This window comes from Tamandua tetradactyla, chromosome 12, assembly GCF_023851605.1.
Source record: "Tamandua tetradactyla isolate mTamTet1 chromosome 12, mTamTet1.pri, whole genome shotgun sequence".
Lineage (NCBI taxonomy): Eukaryota > Metazoa > Chordata > Mammalia > Pilosa > Myrmecophagidae > Tamandua > Tamandua tetradactyla.
In genome coordinates this window covers 791,044-813,204 of record NC_135338.1, presented here as the reverse complement: position 1 = coordinate 813,204, position 22,161 = coordinate 791,044, and the positions used below count along the sequence as shown (strand labels likewise).

Here is a 22,161-nt window from a genome sequence, read left to right as displayed (position 1 = left end):
GAAACTGCTGAACTGCAAACCAATAGCCTTGGTTCTTGAAGACAACTGTGCAACTACAGAGCTTTTCAAGTGTGGCCACGTGACAGTGAAAACCTTGGGGCCGACACTCCCTTTACCCAGTGTATGGACAGATGAGTAAGAAAATAAAGACAGAAAAAAACAAGTAATAGTAGGGGATAGGGAGTATGGGATGTTTTGGGTGTTCTTTTTTATTTTATTCTTTTTCTTGGACTAATGAAAATGTTCAATAATCAACTGTGATGATGAATGCACAGCCACATAATGATACTGTGAAGCACTAATTATACACTTCCAATGATTATGGTATGAATATTTATCAATAAAATTGCATTTAAAAAACTACTCAGAAGGAGGAACAAAAGAAAAAAGAACGAAGAAAAGTGAATAGAATAAAAAATGTGAACAGAGGCTAAAAGGACTGTGGAACACTCACATGTGCTAATATACACAACACTATGGCAGTCCCAGAGAACAAGGAGAGAAAGGATCAGAAGGAATATCCAAAGAAATAATGGCAGAAAAATTCCAGATTTAACAAAGGAAATGAATATACGCATTCAAGAAGGTCAACAAACCCCAAACATGATCAACTCTAAAAGAAACACATTCAGACATGTTATAGAAGAACTGCCGAATACCGAAGAAAAAGAGAGCATTGTGAAAGCTGCTAGAGAGAATCGATGTGTCGTAAAATAGACTCATCAGAAACCATGGAGGCAAGAGGGAAGTGGAATGAAATATTTAAAGTGCTGAAGGAAAACAACTGCCAATAGAGAATTTTATATTCAGGAACAACATCTTTCAAAAATGAAGGCAAGATAAAGACATTACCATACAAACAAAAGCTTATTCAAACATTGCTCTATAAGTAATGCAAAGGAAGTTCTTCAGATTGAAAGAAAAGGATACCAGACAAGGACTGAAGTGGCATTAAGAAATAAAGACTTCCAGCAAAAGTAACCTTATGAGTAATTTTAAAGGCCAGTATTGTTGTATTATATTTTTTGGTATATAACTCCACTTTTAACTTCTTACGGGTCTAAAATGCAAATGTATAAAAAGCAAAGATAAATCTATGTATAAATGTATACAATGTCTAAAGATACAACTTGTAACAAGTACAACAAAAAGATAGGGGGACAGAGAGTTATGGGAATGTAGTTTGTGTATGCTATGGAAATTAATTTGGTATCAAAACAGATATGATTGCTATAGATTTAGGACGTTAAATTTCAGCTCCATGGTTACCAGAAAAAAAAATATCTGAAAAATACACACAGAAGGTAATGAGAAATGGATCACTTCAAAAAACATCAAATAAATATGAAAGTAGGCATTAATGGAGGAACTGAAGAACTAAAAATGCACAAGACTTACAGTGATCAAGTAGTAAAATCTCCAGCAAAAATGTGAGATCTACAGAATGGATAAAAAAGCATGATCTAAATATATGCTGTCTGTAAGAGATTCACCTCAAATTCAAAGATACAACTAGGTTAAAACCGAAGGGATGGAAAAATATATACCATGTAAATAGTAACCAAACTATAGCTGGGATAACTACATTAATGTCAGATAAAATGGACTTCAAGTTAAAAATTGTTATGAGTGACTAAGAAGGTCACTATATACTGATAAAGGGGTCAATTCAACAAGAAGACACAAAGATTATAAATTTATATGAACCTAATGGCAGAGTTCCAAAATATATGAAATATTGACAGATTTCAAGAGAGAAAAGGGACAGTTCTACATTAATAGGAGACGTCAATTCACCACTTACAATAATGGGTCAAACTCCACACAGAAGATCAATAAGGAAATTGAAAACTTTAATGAGACTATGAACTAACAGACATATATACAGAGCATGTCACCGAACAAGAGCAGAGTACACATTCTCCTAGTGCCCGTGCTCCAGAATAAATTCTATGCTAGGTCACTAAACAAGTCTCAGTAAATTAAAAAAAAAAACCATTAAAATCATACAATATATCTTCTCTGATCACAATGGAATGAAGTTAGAAATTAAAGAGAGGGAGAACTAGAAAACGCACACATATGTGGAACTTAGACAACATGCTTTTAAATAACCATTGGGTCAAAGAGGAACTCAGAGGGAAATTATGTCAAGGTAAATCAAAACAAAAATACAACATAAAAATTATGGAATACAGCAAAGGCAGTAGTGAGAAGAAAACTTAAAGCTCTAAATGCTTACATTAAAACAGAAAAAAGACCTCAAATCAGAGATCTAACTTCACAACTGGAGGATGTAGAAAAAGTAGAGCAAATTAAGCCAAAAGTGAACAGAAGGAAGGAAATAATAAAGATTACAGAAGAGATAAATAAAATAGAGGATAAAATGATCATAGAGAGGTGATAAAATAAAAAAATTGGATCATTGAGGTAAAGCTAAGCCTTCCTATAATTATGTCTAAGAATCACCTCCAGAGGGCCTGTTTTACTGCTCAGATGTGGCTTCTCTTCCTCTAGGCCAAACTCTGCAGATAAACTCCCTGCCCTCCCCACTATGTGGAACATGACTCCAGGGATGTGAGTCTCCCTGGAAACCTGGGACCTGACTCTCAGGGACGAGCCTGGCCCTGGCACCGTGGGACTGACAATGCCTTCTTGGTCAAAAAGGGGTTAAAGAAATATAACAAAATAAGGTTTCAAAGGCTAAGAATTTTCAAATTGAGTTGAAAAGTCATTCTGGAAGTTACTCTTATGCAAGCTTCACCCAGATATTACAAATTGTCACAGTACGCCAAGCCCCAACCAACAATGCTCCTGAAAACCCTAGAGACTACCCTGCGCTAAGACTCCACAAGTTTCATGCACCAAGTTTATTTTTTCAGAAACTTAAAATCTCAAGATTGTTCCTATCTCAGATAAGCCCTAAAACCCAGAGATAGCAGGATCTCCGAGAACATTAACCAGGCATATCTGTTCACCCCACAATGTCAACACCCCTTTCCAGCATGAAGAAGTTAGGAAGGTTATTGCCCCACACCTCTGAAGACTGAGAAATCAATCAAATGAGGGGGAGCACTTGTAACAGAGAAGTTAGGATTTAACAAATGATCATGACTACTGCATCATTATAAAGGTATTTCTTTTCAGCTTCTAGTGTATTAGAAATTAGAAATTGTATTAGAATTGCTGAACTGCAACTGAGTAGCCTTAATATTTGATAATGACTGTATAACTACATAGCTTTTATGTTTTGACTGTGTGATTGTAAAACCCTTGTGACTCATACCCTTCTGTCCAGTCTACGGTTAGATGAGTAAAATAACACAGATATGCATGGCAAAAAATGTATAACATAGGGTACACAGAAAGAGAGAGAGACAATGGCATGTGAACATCATCTGTTGCTGATTACACCTGCAGTTGGCTAGGAGGCATGCCTGCTGCAATGAATGATGTTTGACTTAATTGGCTGGTGCTTAAATGAGAGACTCAACATAGCACAGCCCAAGCAGCTTAGCATACCTCATCTCAGCACTTGCAGCTCAGCCCAGACCTTTGGAGATGTAGAAGGAAATCACCCCGGGGAAAGTCGTTAGAACCCAGAGGCCCAGAGAGAAGGCCAGCAGAGATCACCCTGTGCCTTCCCAAGTAAGAAAGAACCTCAGTTGAAAGTTAGCTGCCTTTCCTCTGAAGAACTATACATTTTTAACTAAATAAATCCCCTTTTGGTAAAAGCCAATCCATCTCTGGCGTGTTGCATTTGGCAGCTAGCAAACTAGAACACATATGGAATACAATATATCAGAAATTGAATGGTTTTTAACATGGGGAATTTATTAAGTTACAAGTTTACAGTGCTAACTCTGTGAAAATGTCCAAATTAATGCAAGGCTACAGAAGTGTCTAATCTAAGGCATCCAGGGAAAGCTACCTTGGTTTAAGAAGGCCAATGATGTTCAGGGTTTCTCTCTCAACTGGAAAGGCACACGGCAAACATGGTGACGTCTGCTCGTTTTCTCTCCAGGATTCTTGTTTCATGATGCTCCCCCAGGGGTATTTTGCTTCTTTATCTGCAAAGGTCTCTTGCTGTGCAGGCTCTCATGGCTCTTTCCAAAAATGGTTCCCTCTTCCACACCAGGAAGTCCCCATCTCGTTGCACGAGGTTTTCTGACACCTGTCGGGGGATGCGGCCGCGGTACCAGGCGTGGCTGCGTAGGTCCTCGCTACTCAGCAGCAGCTCCTCTTCCAGCTCTTTCTTCAGCCTTTCTGGGGTTCTGTCCATGACATGCCTCTCCTTGGAGAACTTCACATATCCCAGAGCCCTCTTAAAGGGCTCCAGTAAGCAACCCCACCTTGAATGGGTACAGACACATCTCCAAGGAAACAATCTAACCAAAAGTTAGCACCCACAACTGGGTGGGTCACATCTCCATGAATAATCAAAAAGATCCTATCCAGCAATACTGAATGAGGATTAAAGAACCTGGCATTTCTGGGATACACCACAGATTCAAAATGGCACAACATAAAATGGACTACTGTTCAGCCATAAAAAGGAATGAAGTTTTCCTGCTTGCTACAACATGGATGAACCCTGAAGACATGATGTTGAATGAAATAAGCCAGACACAAAAGTACAAATATCATATGATCTCACATATATGAAATAATTAGAATATGCAACTTAAAAGAGTCAGAAAGTGGAATTCAGATTACCGAGGTCCAGATGGGGCTGGAGAATGGGAGTTAATGCTTAACTGATAGGGAGTTTTCATTCGGCATAATGGAAAAGTTATGGTAACTGATGGTGGCACAACATTGCGAATGTAATTAATACCAGTGAATTGTGTATACGAATGTGGATAAAATGAGAAAGTTTAGGTTGCATAAAATTTAACATAATAAAAATTTTAAATCATATAAACATATACAAGGATATAAAGAAAAACAGTAATATAATGAGCCAAGAAATGGAAGATTAAAAAAAGACTCAAATGGAACTTCTAGATATGAAATATACAGTATCTGAAATTATACCCCATCCCACTTGAGATTCCCAGCAGATCACCAGTACAGGACAGATTAGTGAGCTTGGATTCAGAGCATGAGGCACTACTGAAAACGAAATAAAGACAGCAAAATCACCAAAAAAAATTAAAAATGAACACAGCATTAGTGACCTGTGAGTGACCAGTGTTAACCAGACTAACACTTGTGATGTTGGATTCCTAGAAGGAGAGCACGAGGGGTATGGAAACAGAAAAAATACACATTTCTATAAATAATGCTGAACATCTTTTAAACTGAAAGAGAACCAGAGACACAGCTCCAAGGAGACCGATGGATCCCAAGCAGAAGAAAATCACCTCCAGGTGTATCTTCTTCAACTTGCTCAAAACTAGTGACACACAAGCAGTGTGGACAACCAAAGCTACAGGCTGAGCCCCGAGTCCTGGGGTTTGTTCATATGAAACTTAACCCCACAAAGGATAGGTCAAGCCTACTTAAAATTTAGGCCTAGTCAGAAACAGGGTAAGATAATGGGTAATTGAAGCTGAAGGGATACAGACTGTGCAACAGGACTGGATACAAAAACTCAAAAATGGACAGCACAATAATACCTAATTGTAAAGTAATCATGTTAAAACACTGAATGAAGCTGCATCTGAGCTATAGGTTTTTGTTTTTTTTTGTTTTGTTTTGTTTTTTACTATTATTACTTTTATTTTTTTTCTCTATATTAACATTCTATATCTTTTTCGGTTATGTTGCTAGTTCTTCTAAACCGATGCAAATGTACTAAGAAACGATGATCATGCATCTATGTGATGATGTTAAGAATTACTGATTGCATATGTAGAATAGTATGATTTCTAAATGTTGGGTTAATTTCTTTTTTTCCGTTAATTAACAATAATAAAAAAAAATTTAGGCCTAAGAGTCACCCCCAAGAGAGACTCTTGTTGCTCAGATGTGGCCTCTCTCTCCAGCCAACATGACGAGCAGTCTCACCACCCTCCCCCTCTCTGCGTGGGACATGACTCCCAGGGGTGTGGACCTTCCTGGCAACGTGGGACAGAGATCCTGGAATGAGCTGAGACTCAGCATCAAGGGACTAAGAAAAACCCTAGAATGAGCTGAGAATTAACATCAAGGGATTGAGAGAACCTTCTCGACCAAAGGGGGAAGAGTGAAATGTGACTAAGTGTCAATGGCTGAGAGATTCCAAACAGAGTCAAGAGGTTATCCTGGAGGTTATTCTTACGCATTAAGTAGATATCACCCTGTTGTTCAAGGTGTAGTGGAGAGGCTGGAGGGAACTGCCTGAAAATGTGGAGCTGTGTTGCAGTAGCCATGTTTCTTGATGATGATTGAACAATGATATAGCTTTCACAATGAGACTCTGTGAATGTGAAAATCTTGTGTCTGATGTTCCTTTTAGCTACTATATCAACAGAAGAGTAGAACATATGGAATAAAAATAAATAATAGGGGGGAACAAATGTTAAAATAAATTTAGTTTGAAATGCTAGTGGTAAATGAAAGAGAGGGGTAAGGGGTATGGTATGTATAGTCTTTTTTTTTCTCTGTTATTGTTTTGTTTTTATTTCTGTTGTCTTATTTCTTTTTCTAAATCTATGCAAATGTTCTAAGAAATGATGAATATGCAACTATGTGATGATATTAAGAATTACTGATTATATATGTAGAATGGAATGATATCTTAATGTTTTGTTTGTTAATTTTTTTAATTAATAAAAAAAATAAAAATAAAAAACTAGTGACACAGGAAACTAGTGACAGAGGAAATCTTAAAAGCAGCCAGAAGAAACAAGGCATATTACATACAGAGGATTACAGATCAGAATTGCACCAGGCTTCTCATTCAAAACTATGGAAGTTAAAGACAATGGAGCAACGTATTTAAAGTTCTGAAAGGGGATAAAAAACCTGTCTTGCAAGCCTAGAATTCTATATCCTATATAAATATTTTTCAAAAATAAAGGCAAAATACTTTTCTGGGGGGAAGAAAGCTAAGAGAAAAATTAACTGCCAGCAGACCTATACTACAAAAAAAAAAAAAAAGGAAAAAGAAGTTTGTTAGAAGAAAAATTATACCAGGACCAAAACAATCTATTAGGCCACTCCACATTATATATTGCAATAATATACAAAAATAATGGCAGTGTAATATGAGTTTTATAATGTATACAGACCTGTATAGTATATCTGACAAAACCACAAAAAACAGGCAACGTGAGAAAGAAGACACGTTCTTACGTTCTATTTAAAGCAGTATACTACTGGAAGGTATTGCCACCTCTAAGAAAATCATTATAACACACACATACACACACACAAACCAAAGAGGCATAGTTTTAAAAATCTGTAAGTAAAATACCAAACAATCTAATAGAAAAATGTAGAGAAAGGGTTTGGATAGTTAGTTCACAGTAAAGGAAAGACAAAGGACGGATAAACTTATGTAAAGCTGTTCAGCCTTATTGATAAGAGAAATCCAAATTAATACAATGTTAAAAAATTATTTCTCACTTACCAGATTGGCAAAAAATCAAGTCATCTGATTACATTAATGAGAGTGTAGGAAACAAGGTACCCTCATATATTGCTGGAGGAATGTAAATTGAGATAATCTTCAGGGGCAATTTATATTATCTGTTAAACTTCAAATACATATACTTTGACACAGCAATGTGTTCAGATATATACATAGCTGATCCTCATTATTTATGGATTCAGTATTTGCCAATTCCTCTACTTGTTAAAATTTATTTGTAATCCCACTCAAATATCCAAACCATTCAAAATCAATATTTGCAGCACTTTTCCGGTCATTTGAGGACATGCTCAGAACAGCAAAAAATGTGAGTCACCTGACAAGCATGCTTCCAGCTGAGGCCAACCAAGATGAAGTTCTGTCTTCTTGTTTCTGCTCTCATACTGTAAACAACTATCTTTTTCACAGTATAGTTAATGCCACGTTTTTCTCATTTATGTGCTTTCCGTTGGTCACTTCACCGTTTAAAACAGCTCACAAGCAGAGTGCTGAAGTGCTGTCTAGTGTTCCTAAGTGCAAGACTGTGATGTGTCTTACTGAGAAAATACATGCTTTTTTCAAACATGAGTTATAGTGGCCATGATTTTCAGTATCAATGACTCAACAGCTTACTTAACGAGCTCCAACTACCTGACTCCAAATGATACTCTGGTTAAACTTGCTTAAATCTGTTTTCAGGGGTTCTGTTTAATTGTTGCTCTAAATCTTCTGAAAGCAGTGATACTGTCTCTAGATGGTGTTAAAAGGGAGGCAGTCTCCAAAAGGCTGGTGAAACAGAGAATTTCCCAGGGAAAAACTGTATACAAATTTTAGGAGGAAACAAAACTATAAGGTGTCTTTAAAGAGAAACACATGTAATATAAGGTTATGTATTGACAGGGTTAATCAGAGGCTAATCAGAACCCTCTATTTTCCCCAGGAGTAGTGGTTCAGTATTTGCTAACTTAGGGTTGGTGGTAACTTTACAAAATAAGAAGAATTGACTGTATATGGGAATAGTTAAATCCTAGGTTTTAACTATTAGGAAAAGACTGAAATCCTAGGTTCCTAGAATAACCAACATATTAAATAAAGGGTGTTACATTGATATATTGGAACATTATGAAACTGTGAAAAAAAGAGATAAATCTCTCTATTATATGGAATGTGCTCACAAGGAGAGGCAACATAATACAGTAAAACAGTACCATTTTTGGAGCCGAACTCCAAAGCTTAGGTTTGAATCCAGGCCCTGGAGGGAGATTCCATGTTGAATGGTTAGCGTGCTGGACCCAAACCCAGGCTCTCCCGTGCACTTGTCGTGGTCTCGGGTAGGTAACTTAACCTTGCTTTGCCTCAGTTTTCATTTCATTTCATTTTATCTTATTTTTTTGGTAAAACAATGATAACACTCACAGGACTTTATGTGGATTAAAATAGGTAAGTCACGTAAGGCATTTAAAACAAGCACACAATTTATATTATTTAATTGTCAGCTAAGAGAAAAGGAATATCTCCACAATATATTTCTAAGGGAAAAAAGTAAGGTCCCAAATGGTATATAGCACATTATCAATTGCATGAAAAGTAAGGCATATACATAAATGTCTATAAAAGTAAAGCCTATCTCTGGGAGGCTAAACAAGAAACTTGTAACAATGATTCCTTCTGGGAAAAAGACCTGGGTAGGTGTGTAGCACAGAATGAGGAGAAATGCATCCTCCTCTTCATATTTTTATGTAAATTTTGCACCATTACCTATTCAAATAAATAAATGCAATTAATTTTAAATAAAAATTTAGTAACAGGCATTTACATAATCAGGATAATGTTCATTTCAAATTATCTTGCTAAGTAAAAAAATAAATCAAGCAGCAAATCAATTAGTTTTTTTAATAAACTGCTTTTCTTCTCATCTGAATTGCCATAATGATCAATTTTCCTTGGCTCATGAAGCATGTTCTGGTCTTCTGCCATTTTAGGGACCTATTTTTTTTAACTCTTACTTTTCATCTTTCTACCTTCAACCTATTCATGAGCACACAGATATCTTCCTTTAATATTTTATTTTGGTAGGATATCTTATGTGCTTTTCTTTCCCAAAGCTGTTATTATGTTTAATGAATTTCATTTATATTTGTATTTGGAAGACATAGGAAAAGGAAGGTTGACCAAATCAGCATTTACTTTCCAGTAACATCTTAACATCTTTTCAAAATATGAATATTTGTGGATATTGCATATATATATACACACACACATTTCATCTTCTCAAGGGCATATAAATATAAGTGTATATTTCTCTAATCATATATCTGTATATGTACCTACTATACATTTAATCACATTACAGAAATGATCCTATCAAAAGTCCTACCTATGGTTTAAACGGTACATGTTGCTGTGAGTATGATTTAGAACATTCTGTCTGTGAGCACCCGGGTCAGTGAGTCCGGGTTGAATCCATCCTCTCCCACAGAGGAGGTTATCTACCCTCCCTGTGCCTCAGTTTCCTCATCCTGTGAACTGGTATTCACAGCAGAATCAAACGATGAGGTGTTTTACAGCCAACTAAATGAAGCGGCAGGTATGCAACACTGGGAGTGATGTCTGACCCATAGTAAGTGCTTAATAAAGGTTACTAGTAAGGATGATGACTACTGTTATATAACAATCATTATTATCACTGTAAAAAGCAGTAAAAGCACGTGGACAAGTTGGGAACGGATTTGGCTAATTTTTTTTTTTTAATGTTGCTATATCTTTTAGTCTCCAGTGGTTTTTTTTCTTTTTTTATTAATTTTTAAATTTTTAAAAAATATATAACAAACTAATACAAACATTCTTAACTTTTGATCATTTCATTCTACATAATCAGTAATTCACAATATCATCACATACTTGCATATTCATCATCATGACCATTTCTTAGAACATTTGCATTAATTAAGAAAAAGAAATAAAAAGACAACAGAAAAAAATTCATACATACCATACCCCTTACCCCTCCCTTTCATTGGTCACTAGCATTTCAATCTAAATTTATTTTAACATTTGTTCCCCCATTATTTATTTTTATTCCATATGTTTTACTCATCTGTTGATAAGGTAGATAAAAGGAGCATCAGATACAAGGTTTTCACAATCACACAGTCACACTGTGAAAGCTATATCATTATACAATCATCTTCAAGAAACATGGCTACTGGAACACAGCTCTACATTTTCAGGCAGTTCCCTCCAGCCTCTCCACTACATCTTGACTAACAAGGTGATATCTATTTAATACGTAAAAATAACCTCCAGGATAACCTCTTGACTCTGTTTGGAATCTCTCAGCCATTGACACTTTATTTTGTCTCATTTTGCTCTTCCCCCTTTTGGTCGACAAGGCTTTCTCAATCCCTTGATGCTGAGTCCCAGCTCATTCTAGGATTTCTGTCCCATGTTGCCAGGAAGGTCCACACCCCTGGGAGTCATGTCCCACATAGACAGGGGGAGGGTAGTGAGTTTGCCTGTTGTGTTGGCTGGAGAGAGAGGCCACATCTGAGCAACAGAAGAGGTTCTCTTAGGGGTGACTCTTGGGCCTAATTTTAAGTAGGCTTGACCTATCCTTTGTGGGGTTAAGTTTCATATGAACAAATCCCAAAATTAGGGGCTCAGCTTATAGCTTTGGTTGTTTCCCCTGCTTGTGAGAATATCAAGAATTCAACTTGGAGAAGTTGAATTTTCCCCCTTTCTCACCATTCCCCAAAGGGGACTTTGCAAATACCTTTTTATTCACTGATCAAATCACTCTGGGATTTATGGGGGCATCACTCTGGACACATCAACAAAATCTCATGTCCTACTCAAGGTTCCATGTACTTATGGTCTCCAATTAAGCTGTCTACATAAGTTATATTAGAAAATGCACTAATCAAAACATAAATTTTGTACCAAATAAACATTTTTCACTTTAGTCTCACACATAAGCTAAAGTTTTAAAACATTAATTACGATCTATTTTCAACACCCTATAGTAATGATATTCCTTTGTTCTTCCTCATGCAAAAACTTTTTAAATTTGTACATTTAGTCACTACCATTATACACTCTAGGCATTCCTAGATTATACCATCTCAATCTTTAACATCTATCTTTCTTTCTGATTTCATTTATGCCCCCAGCCCTCCTCCCTCTAACATTCTCGCATGCAGCTTCATTCAGTGTTTTAACATAATTGTATTACAGTTAGGTAGCATTGTGCTGTCCATTTCTGAATTCTTACAATCAGTCCTGTTCCACAATCTGTATCCCTTCAGCTTCAATTACCCAATATCTCACCCTATTTCTATCTCCTGAAGTCTTGTTACCAATGAAATTCTCCAAGTTTATTCACTAGTGTCAGTTCATATCAGTGAGACCATACATTTGTCCTTTTGTTTCTGGCTAATCACACTCAGCATAATGTCCTTAAGGTCCATCCATGTTGTTACATACTTCATAACTTTATTCTGTCTTACAGCTGCATAATATTCCATCGTATGTATATACCACAGTTTGTTTAGCCACTCGTCTGTTGATGGACATTTTGGCTGTTTCTATCTCTTTGCAATTGTAAATAATGCTGCTATAAACACTGGTGTGCAAGTGTCCGTTTGCGTCTTTGCCCTTAAGTCCTCTGAGTAGATACCTAGCAATGGTATTGCTGGGTCATATGGCAATTCTATATTCAGCTTTTTGAGGATTCGCCAAACTTCCTTCCACAGCGGTTGCACCATTTGACATTCCCACCAACAGTGACTAAATGTGCCTCTTTCTCCACATCCTCTCCAACACTTGTCTTTTTCTGTTTTGTTGATAATGGCCATTCTGGTGGGTGTGAGATGATATCTCGTGGTTTTGATTTGCATTTCTCTGATGGCCAGGGAAGTTGAACATCTCTTCATGTGTCTTTTGGCCATTTGTATTTCCTCTTCTGAGAAGTGTCTGTTCAAGTCTTTTGCCTATTCCGTAATTGGGTTGGCTGTTTTTCTGTTGTTGAGTTGCACAATCACTTTATATATTCTGGATACTAGACCTTTATCTGATATATTGTTTCCAAATATTGTCTCCTATTGTGTAGGCTGTCTTTTTACTTTCTTGACAAAGTTCTTTGATGGACAAAAGTGTTAAATTTTGAGGAGTTCCCATTTATTTATTTATTTATTCAGTGCTCTTGCTTTGGGTGTAAGGTCTAGGAAACCGCCTCCTATTACAAGATTTATAAGATATTTCCCTACATTTTCTTCTAACTGTTTTATGGTCTTAGACCTAATGTTTAGATCTTTGATCCATTTTGAGTTAACTTTTGTATAGGGTGTGAGAGATGGGTCTTCTTTCATTCTTTTGCATATGGATATCCAGTTCTCTAGGCACCATTTATTGAAGAGACTGTTCTGTCCCAGGTGAGTTAGCTTGACTGCCTTATCAAAGATCAGATGTCCATAGATGAGAGGGTCTATATCTGAGCACTCTATTCGATTCCACTGGTTAGTATATCTATCTTTATGCCAGTACCATGCTGTTTTGACCACGGTAGTTTCATAATACTTACAAAAAAAGTCTAATTTTTAAAAAATGAAAGTTGCCTAAAACCTTCTTAACCAATCATTAAATTAAGGACATCATTAGAACTGATTATATACCATATTATTTAAAAAATAAGAATTTTTATTTCCAGAAAGAACATGCAAACGTCATACAAAAGGAGTATTTTGTTTTTTATTTTAGATTATTCCTCAAGTACTATTTTTCTTAATATTGGTGCTCTTTATATTTAATTTTTCACAAGTCAAGTTACAAAAAAAAAATCCAACTAATAGTATAAGAACAATAACTACTACCTAGCCAATGGATCTTAAGTTATTTAATCCCCGGGGAAATGCCGTAACATTTTCACTCTTACATTCTCCATAAAAATGTTCTCAAATTCTTCCAATATCAAATAACTGCTTGGTGCTGTATTGCTCCAATCTCCCTTTCTGTCTTATACCTTAAAAAGACTGAAAGATCGGGATCAGAAGAGAGCTGAGACAGCAATCTTGGACAAATATAAATACATTCTAAGGCTCGAGAGTTAATTTTACCGGAAGAGGTTGAGGAATGTCCATTTCTTCCTAAGAATCTTTGGGAGAAACTACTCTAGTAAAACACAATTCTCGTCTATGTCTCAAGGGCCAGAGTATCTTTGGGAGCCAGGTGCAGACATCTGTCCTTTCACAAGTCCTCGGGTAGTTTTTTGCTACCTTGCCATTTTAAGAACTGAGGAATAATGAAACAGAAAGGGTTAATAAAAAAGGCTGTGTGGTAAGAGGCAAATCTGGAGCCAATTTCAAGTAGGAAGAACACTGAGTGGTGGAGAACGGATTAGATACAGCAAGCAGAGAAGGATGGCATGCGAGCTAACTCCGTTCGGAAGGATGCTCAGGGACCTCGGCATAGAGAAGCAACATTCTTGTCAGGGAGAGACAGAGGCAGGCAGAGGGGCTGGATGGTCAAGCTAAAGAGCTGCTAATTAAAAAACACCAGGCCTCCGTCCTTTTCATTCTTACCCCGTTTCTAAAATCTTTTCATTAGCATTCTGGAAATACAAGCAAGCGCTTTCAGCAAATATAAAACACCACTGACTTCAAGAAAGGAAGACACTTTTGTTTTCCATTGATGACGAAGAAAACAAAAGTAAAGAAGTGTAAAAGTCATTTTGGTTTACAAAAGTAAAGAAGTATAAAAGTCATTTTGGTTTACGTAGTGGATTATTACTGTTAATTATAAAGGCAAAACTTTCATCTAAGGCAGCCTTTATTTCAAAACAGCTAACCAAAAAGTAAACAATTATTCAAATATATAAGTGTTATGGATAAAAAAAGATGCAAAATAAAACATGTAAGCTAATTTTAGGTTAATTCTAATGTAATTGGTCAGTTTCCACAACTGTGACAGTGTGAAACTTTATTTACAAAGTCCTATTTAGCTCAAATTGTAAAATTGTAAAATTGTATGGTATATAAGTTCCTCAAACATACCAGGTTGTTCAAAAACTATAATTTAAGCTTACTCTGATAGTTCAAATAACCTGAAATGTTAGAATACTGATAGCTGTATCCTGTAAACAATTAGGCAGTACTGTTTTCAAACTTCCTGTTTAGCATATGCTTTGAATAAGTGAAGAGCAAAAATAACTATTTTCTCTTTCTCGGACTGCTAATATTAACAGCATGAAACATAGCTACTCTCTGAAGAGGAGTTTGTTATAAAAGGCCCTACAGTTATAAAAGGCCCTGAGTGTCTCACGAAAACAAGAAACATCAGTAATTACTGTGCCAAGTGTCATTCACTGACAACCTCCAATTCTGAAATAATTAAAAATTTTGAAACAGGCGGCCCTACTTTATAATCTGAATATCACTGTATATCTCCCTGGAAAAACTTGCTATCGTACTCTTCCCTAGTAATTCTGTCATTTTTACTATGTACATTATATACTTTCCATTTTACAGTAAGAGAAATACACTATATAGAAATACCCATGGGGACAAGATCTTATCTATGCTGACATTTAATTTGGGATAAGGAAGCTTATCATAATGTAGTTTTACACAGAATGTGAATTTCTGAAGACAAGATCATTTTGTGCAGTAATGCACAAAGGAAGAATGCTTCCTGACAAAGATTCTCCACAGCTTTGCACTTTATTGTTAAATTAAGGGACTAAACTGCAGGACCAATAAATATCTTTACAACCCAAATGACAGATAAAGCAAGCACAACAGTTTAAGAATAAACTGCTTAAATATTAAAGTGAATTAGTTTTAAAACCTTAGTAACACTTATGGACCACAGAAAACTGAAAAATGGGAGTCCAAAAGAAGTAGCCAAAACATAAAACACTTGTAAAAACTCATCCTTGATTGTCAGAAAGACCCTGCTGACACAGCTGCCATTTTTACACATTTGCAAGTCTGATCAAAAGCCCTATCTTTAAGAATAATTTTAAACTCATGCATTTTTTTCCAGTCAATGCAAGCATACTAGCAGTAAGTCAACAACTGAAACTACAGAGAGCAATCAGAAGATAAATTTTATGTCTACCAGCAAATCAGCAACGCTAGCCCTTAAAAGGAGGCCCCAGAGTGTAGGCAGACTGTGCTCAATGAACTCCCATAACGGGTGGCTTTCATTTAACAACAATGCCTTCACTGCCTGGAGCAAGGTCACTCCGGAATAAACTCAGGCTTTGTAAACATTGTCTCCCAGTAAGCGAATGGCTGTATCTGTATCTGATAACTGAATCGGTGTTGGGATGGCAGCGTATACTGCAGAGAAAACAGTCCTGGTGTCCTAAAGATTGGTTATAGGGAAAAGCCACTTTCACCGTGCATCACAGGAGCGAAAAGTTTCAAAACTCAAGGAAAGACCAATAATCATACAGTATTCTGCGCAAAGGGTTTCCTTTGGGTTCTAAGAAAGGCACTGCTGTCTAAAATACAGTTTGACAGCTAGAGTGCATCTGATGGGTTTTCCCTGGTCCTTTAATTTTTAAAAACCCAGAAAGGGCCTGTCTGTGGGCACCGTGGAAAGGTTTTGGAGAGGAACGTCCAGATTAAAATAACCGCGGAGGACACTGCAAATTCCGAGCTTCTGTGAACCCACCTGCCACCCGGGCATCTCTGGCGACCACCAGACCGAGGGGGCGCGGAGAGGGACCCTTACCTGCCAGCGGCCGTAGGTCAGCAGGACCATGGAGATGGGGATGGCGGTGCCGGACATGGCGTGGGTGGAGGGCATGCTGTACTCGGAGTTGTAGAAGACTTCCAACTTGACCACCGGAGGCGAGGCGGGCCGCGGCCAGCGGATGACGTCCTTGGTGCACTGGCCCAGGTACATGACCAGCACCCAGATGACCACAAGCCTCCGGCCCACCAAGGGGTCCAGGTTCCAGACCCAGAAGGGGAAGAAAGTGATGTAAAAGAGCTCGTTGCCCAGCTCCGTGCCGAAGCAGAACAGGTAGTAGAGCGGCCAGTTGCTCACGCCGGCCAGCTCGCCCTCCTCGCCGGTCAGCGAGTTGCGGCGCAGCGCGGCCGCCCCCCGCCGCGGGGCCGGGCCCGGCTCGGCCGCCAGCCCGTTGGGCACGCCGTTGGGGGAGCCGCCGCCCGGCTTGGCCAGGCGCTGACCGCCGCCGCCCCCCGGCGGCTGGGGGTCCCCGGGCGGCCCGGGCCGCCGCCCCCGCCGCCGGCGCTCTCCGGTGAGCGGCGCGTCCGCCTCGCGCTCATCCTCCCCCGGGGCGGCGGCCGCGGCGAGGCGGCCCGGCAGCGCCTCCACCCCGCACAGCCGCTGGAAGCCGGCCACCCGCTGCGGGTCCTGCAGCCGGCCCGCCAGCCCGGCCAGGAGCTGCCTCAGCGACATGGTGACGCGGCCCGGGCCGACCCACGGCGGCAGGACGGCGACCGCGGGGCGGGCTCCCGGCGCTGCTCCCCGGCGTCCCCGCGCGCTCAGCAGTGGCCGCGGCACCGACCCCGACGCCGACGCCCAGCGCGAGCCGCTTCGCCGCGCGGGGTGACGGCGCCGCAGGCCGCAGGGCCCGGCGCGCACTCGCCCTCCGCGCGCTCCTCCCTCGCCGCGCGCGCCCCTCCCTCGCCGCGCGCGCCCCTCCCCCGCCCTCCGCGCGCACTCGCCCTCCGCGCGCTCCTCCCCCGCCCTCCGCGCGCCCCTCCCCCGCCCGCCGCGCGCCCCTCCCCCGCCCTCCGCGCGCTCCTCCCTCGCCGCGCGCGCCCCTCCCCCGCCCTCCGCGCGCACTCGCCCTCCGCGCGCTCCTCCCTCGCCGCGCGCGCCCCTCCCTCGCCCGCCGCGCGCCCCTCCCCCGCCCTCCGCGCGCTCCTCCCTCGCCGCGCGCGCCCCTCCCCCGCCCGCCGCCCTCCGCGCGCCCCTCCCCCGCCCTCCGCGCGCACTCTCCCTCCGCGCGCTCCTCCCTCGCCGCGCGCGCCCCTATCCCCGCCCTCCGCGCGCCCCCGCCAGGCGCCGGCGCGCTCCCGGCCCCTCCCTCCCGGCTGCGGACGGCGGGGGCGCGGCCCGGAGAGGCCTGGCGGAGCCCCGGGCTGGTCCCTGGAGGCCGAGGACCGTGAGATCCTCCCCGGGACAGGCCGGGCATCGCCCGCTTCTCTGCGGGACTGTTGACTTGGAGACGTCACCGCCCTCGAGCCAGCTTCGGCGCTGCCCAGGCCGTGAACCCGGACGGCCCCGGGGAGGGTCGGCCCGAGGCCGCGTGCCCGCGGACAGGGGTGGGCAGACTGGGCGTGGACACCGAGACACAGCGAGGCTGTCTACCTGCCTGGGGAAACCAACAGCCGGAGTATACGCAAGGAAATCCGCTCCCCTGCGGCTCAGCCTCCTGCGACAGGGATCACATATTTTCATATAAGTTAAGGGGTCAGACAGTCTGGATTTACATGGAGCATTTTCTTTTAATAAATTCTCCTAACTAGAGAGTTTGCACAGAAGGAGTGTGATTGGTGGCGTGAACGAGACATGTCCGTTTTTGAATTTGATAAGGCTTGGTTTCGAGACTTCCCTATCTTACAAGTTACAGTCTTGACTCTAAAGGAAGAACTCTGATAGTTTGTATTAGAAGGTCTCTGAATTTCATGAGTCCAGGAAGTTATTTTCAATAAGGTGAATGTCTATAATTAAAGGATTTGAACTACTTCCAAGAAACAAGCAGGAAAATCCCCCTACCTTTGGTCCTTAGCAATATTTCCACTTCTTGGGAAGGATTACTCTCCCTCTTCAGGTCCACTTACTAAGCTGTGGTCATAGAAAGATGATAGCTCATTATCCTGCCCTTGAGGAGTTCAGCAATAAAGAGGAGACAGAGCCGGACGGACCCCTCTAAGAGGAAAACGTGTGCCCGGCAGCCAAAAGGAGCAAGTTTGTTCTAGGACAGCAAGATAGGTGTTAAAAGGTGACATCCTGTGGCACTGGAATTAATTAAAAAGCAAGATATGAACAGGTGGAGAAGGCCACTTTAGGAAAAAAAGAAACAGGACAGGGCATGGGAACGTGCAGAGATGTGTTCGGTAAACAGTAGTCCGTAGAATACTGAGTAGATAGCATAGGCGGTTGGAAAAGGAATTACAAAGGGAGACTAGGACCAGATTGAAAAGTCGTGAATGCTGCCCTAGGGATTTTATTTTGTGCGCGGTGGGGAGCCACGAAAGGCATTTAAACTAGGGAGTGATTCCATCAAAACTGTGTCTTTAGAGAGAGAATTGGAAAAGAAGTCAGAGAAGAATTGCCAGATGTCAGAAACCAAAGGCCAGGTAAACAAAGGAGATTGCAGGGACTGGACGGGGCAGCATGAGGACCAGAACAGGACTCTTACTGGACAAAGGCAGTTGATTCGTTTGCCCAATGAGGTCAAATGACCCATTCCTGAGACGCCAGGTTTCAAAGAGAGAAACAGTTTATTACTAGGCACATAACAGGAGATCGTATGGCCTGTCGGTAATTTTGATAGTTTCATGAGAGTAAAAATGGGCAGATAATGATCACAGATGATGTAATTAGAGGTGATCTGATTACTGAGCATGCACAGATTGATTGCACGCTTAGTCGCAGAACAAATGTAAGAAAATGGCGGCCTTACTGTGATGACGGGCACGAGTTTAGTGTTATATTGAGGTCTAGGTGACTTGTAGGTTAAAGTCTGAGCCGCTGCGCATGTCAGGCGGGCCCACTTTATTAGATCCAGTCTCAGTTATCAAGATAACTTTGGACTTGGGTGACTTCTGGGCTGACCCAAGACCCTTCATTCATAAACATTAGGGGCTGTCTCCAGTGAGTACAAGATTCTGAAGTTGAAAAACTGGATAAATGGGTGCAAATGAAGGTTAGTCATAAGGTTTTTACAATCACGGGGCAGACAAGAGAGGCTATAAAATCATTATCAGAGATCCAGACCGCTGGGTTACAATTTAGAGATTTCAGGTATTTCCCTCTGTCTAATCCAGTATATCAGAATGCGGAAAGAAATACCTGTAGAATGATTCAGTAATTAAAATCATCCCTTAAATCCTAATTTCTCAGTTACAGGACTGGGGTTTGAAGATTGGGAAAAGGGGGATAGAAATGAATGAGATTTTGGAACGAAGAAAAAGTTAAAGCATTTCCTTTGAACTCATGTCTGCAATCAGGTGCATCCCTGATGGGAACACACTGAGGCATTTCCCTTTTTGCAAGGGTGACAATACTAGTCTAAATATGTTAAAGTAAAACGTAAATGATGATGAATAGGCAACTGTGATGATATTGTGAATTACTGATTATATATGTAGAACAGAATGATCAAAAATTACGAATGTTTACATTTGTTTGGTGTCTTTTGGTATTTAAAAAAAATTAAAAATTAATAAAAAAAATAAAATGTAAAGCCAGGCATACTAATCAGCTCTAGGAAACTAGACACAAAAACATCATTCCATGGAGTAAGCAGAGAGGAGGCACTGGGTTATCTATGAGTGGTTCTGTGGAATATATGATAAACTCTCATTGGAAATTGAGGATCTACTTGATTTGTAGAGAGATGAGAGAAACAGCCTCAGTAAAGGAGTTTACATGCTTTTCTGTAAGAATAACTTGAATTTTTCAGATCCAAGGACTTTCCAATCCTGGGGTCTACTTAACCCAAAGATGACATTGAAAGAGGAAAGTACATAAAATGTAGTAGCCCACTATACCCCAAGGCTAAATTGTGACTCCGTTGGCGCTGGCATATTTTTTCAGAATACAATATTCTTTTTAGAGTCAGTGGGGACATGGGTGGTTGGGAAATGGGAATTTGTCCTCTGACGACACTAAAGAAGAAAACTTATGCTAGTTGACAGAAAACTTGAAGGGACTGATACTGTCCTGTTGGTGCAATAAACGATTGATAATAATAAGTAAAATAAATAAACCATTTTTTATGATAAGGGCAAGGTCTTAGCTATGAATCAAAGAATCATGGTAAAAATATAAGAGTAGTTCCTATAAAATGGTGCAGCCACCGTGGAAAACAGTTTGGTGGTTCCTTAGATCATTAAGTATAGAATTACCATATGGCCCAGTGTCATGGTCAGGTTCATGTGTCAACTTGGCCAAGTGATGGTACCTGTTTGTCTGGTTGGGCAAGTGCTGGCCTGTCTGTTGCAATAAGGACATTTCATAGAATTGAATCATGATCATGTCAGCTACATCCACAGCTGATTCCATTTGTAATCAGCCAAGGGGAGTGTCTTCTGCAATGAGTGATGCTTAATCTAGTCACGGGAAGCCTTCTAAGGAGGATTCAGAAAAGACAGGCTCTTCCTGTCTCGGCTGGCGAGCCTCTCCTGTGGAGTTCATCCAGACCCTCCATTGAATCGTCAGCTTCACAGCCTGCCCTGCGGATTTTGGACTTTGCGTTCCCACGGTCACATGAGACACTTTTATAAATTTTATAATTGCAAGTGTTCCCTGTTGTTTCTGTTTCTCTAGAGAACCCTGACCAATACACCAGCATTTCCATTTCTAGGTGTATATCCCAACGAATTGAAAGCAGGGATTTGAACTGACATTTACACATTGGTCTCCTAGTGGTATTATTCACAATTGCCAAAAGACAGAAGCAACCCAAATATGCCTCAATTGATGAATGGGTAAACAGATCATAGCATATGCATAAATGGATGTATACAGCCGTAAAAAGGAATGAAGTCTGATACATGCAACAACATCGATGAATCGTGAAGACATCATGTTCAGGAAAATAAGTCAGATACAATAGGACATGTACTGTACAATCTCACTGATACGAATTATTAGAGTGAGCAGACTCATAGAGTCAGAGACTGGAATACAGGTTACCAGGGGCTTGGGGGGCGTGGGTAGGGAATGGGGAGTTAAGGCTTAAATAGAAACTCTGGGTTGGTTGTAAAATTCTGGTAACGGAGTTTGGTGATGGTAGCACAAAATTATGAATGTCATTAACTCTGTGAATTGTGTATTTGAATATGGTGAAAAGGAATCTTAGGTTATGTGTATATATGTTACTAGGACAAAAAATTAATTAAAAATCCAAACAGTGAACCCTAATGTAAACTATGATCAATAATTAATAGTAGGAATATAGTAATATTCTTTCATCAACTGTAACAAAAGTACCACACCAATGCAAAGGGTCAATCATAAGGAAAACTGTGTGTAAGGAAAGTGATATGGGAACTCTATTTTCAGCATAATTTTTCTGTAAACCTACAGCTCTTCCAGTAAAAGAAGTCATTTTTAAAAAACAGCTAAAATAGTTCATGACAGCAGGAAGAGATGCAGTTAGACCTGATTATGGAAAGATTTTTAAACTATGTTAAGGAATTTGGAGTCAATAGAGCACCTGCAAAGGGCAAAAGAGTGCTGGGATTGTAGTGGTCATTTTAGGAAGGTGAATGTGCTAGCAACATGAAAAATAAAACAAAACTGGCAGCTTAGAAACGAGGTAGTTATGGGCAAGCACAGCGTGCAAGAGCAGTCCAAGGGAAAAGCGAAGGGACATAAGATATTCAGATGCCATCTCC

The 22,161-nt window shown here is 40.4% G+C and overlaps 1 protein-coding gene and 1 long non-coding RNA gene across 2 annotated transcripts in view; one reads left to right on the top strand and one right to left on the bottom strand.

Moving 5' to 3' along the window:
* Positions 1-16,999, bottom strand: part of SGPP1 (sphingosine-1-phosphate phosphatase 1) — a 53,855-nt gene extending 36,856 nt beyond the window's left edge. The window contains exon 1 of the mRNA XM_077122425.1: positions 16,292-16,999. Coding sequence (XP_076978540.1) covers positions 16,292-16,984 — 693 coding nt within the window. The 5' untranslated portion in view covers positions 16,985-16,999. The remainder of the gene's footprint in view (positions 1-16,291) is intronic.
* Positions 1-22,161, top strand: part of LOC143651705 (uncharacterized) — a 110,479-nt gene that overhangs the window by 68,202 nt on the left and 20,116 nt on the right. The window lies entirely within an intron of this gene.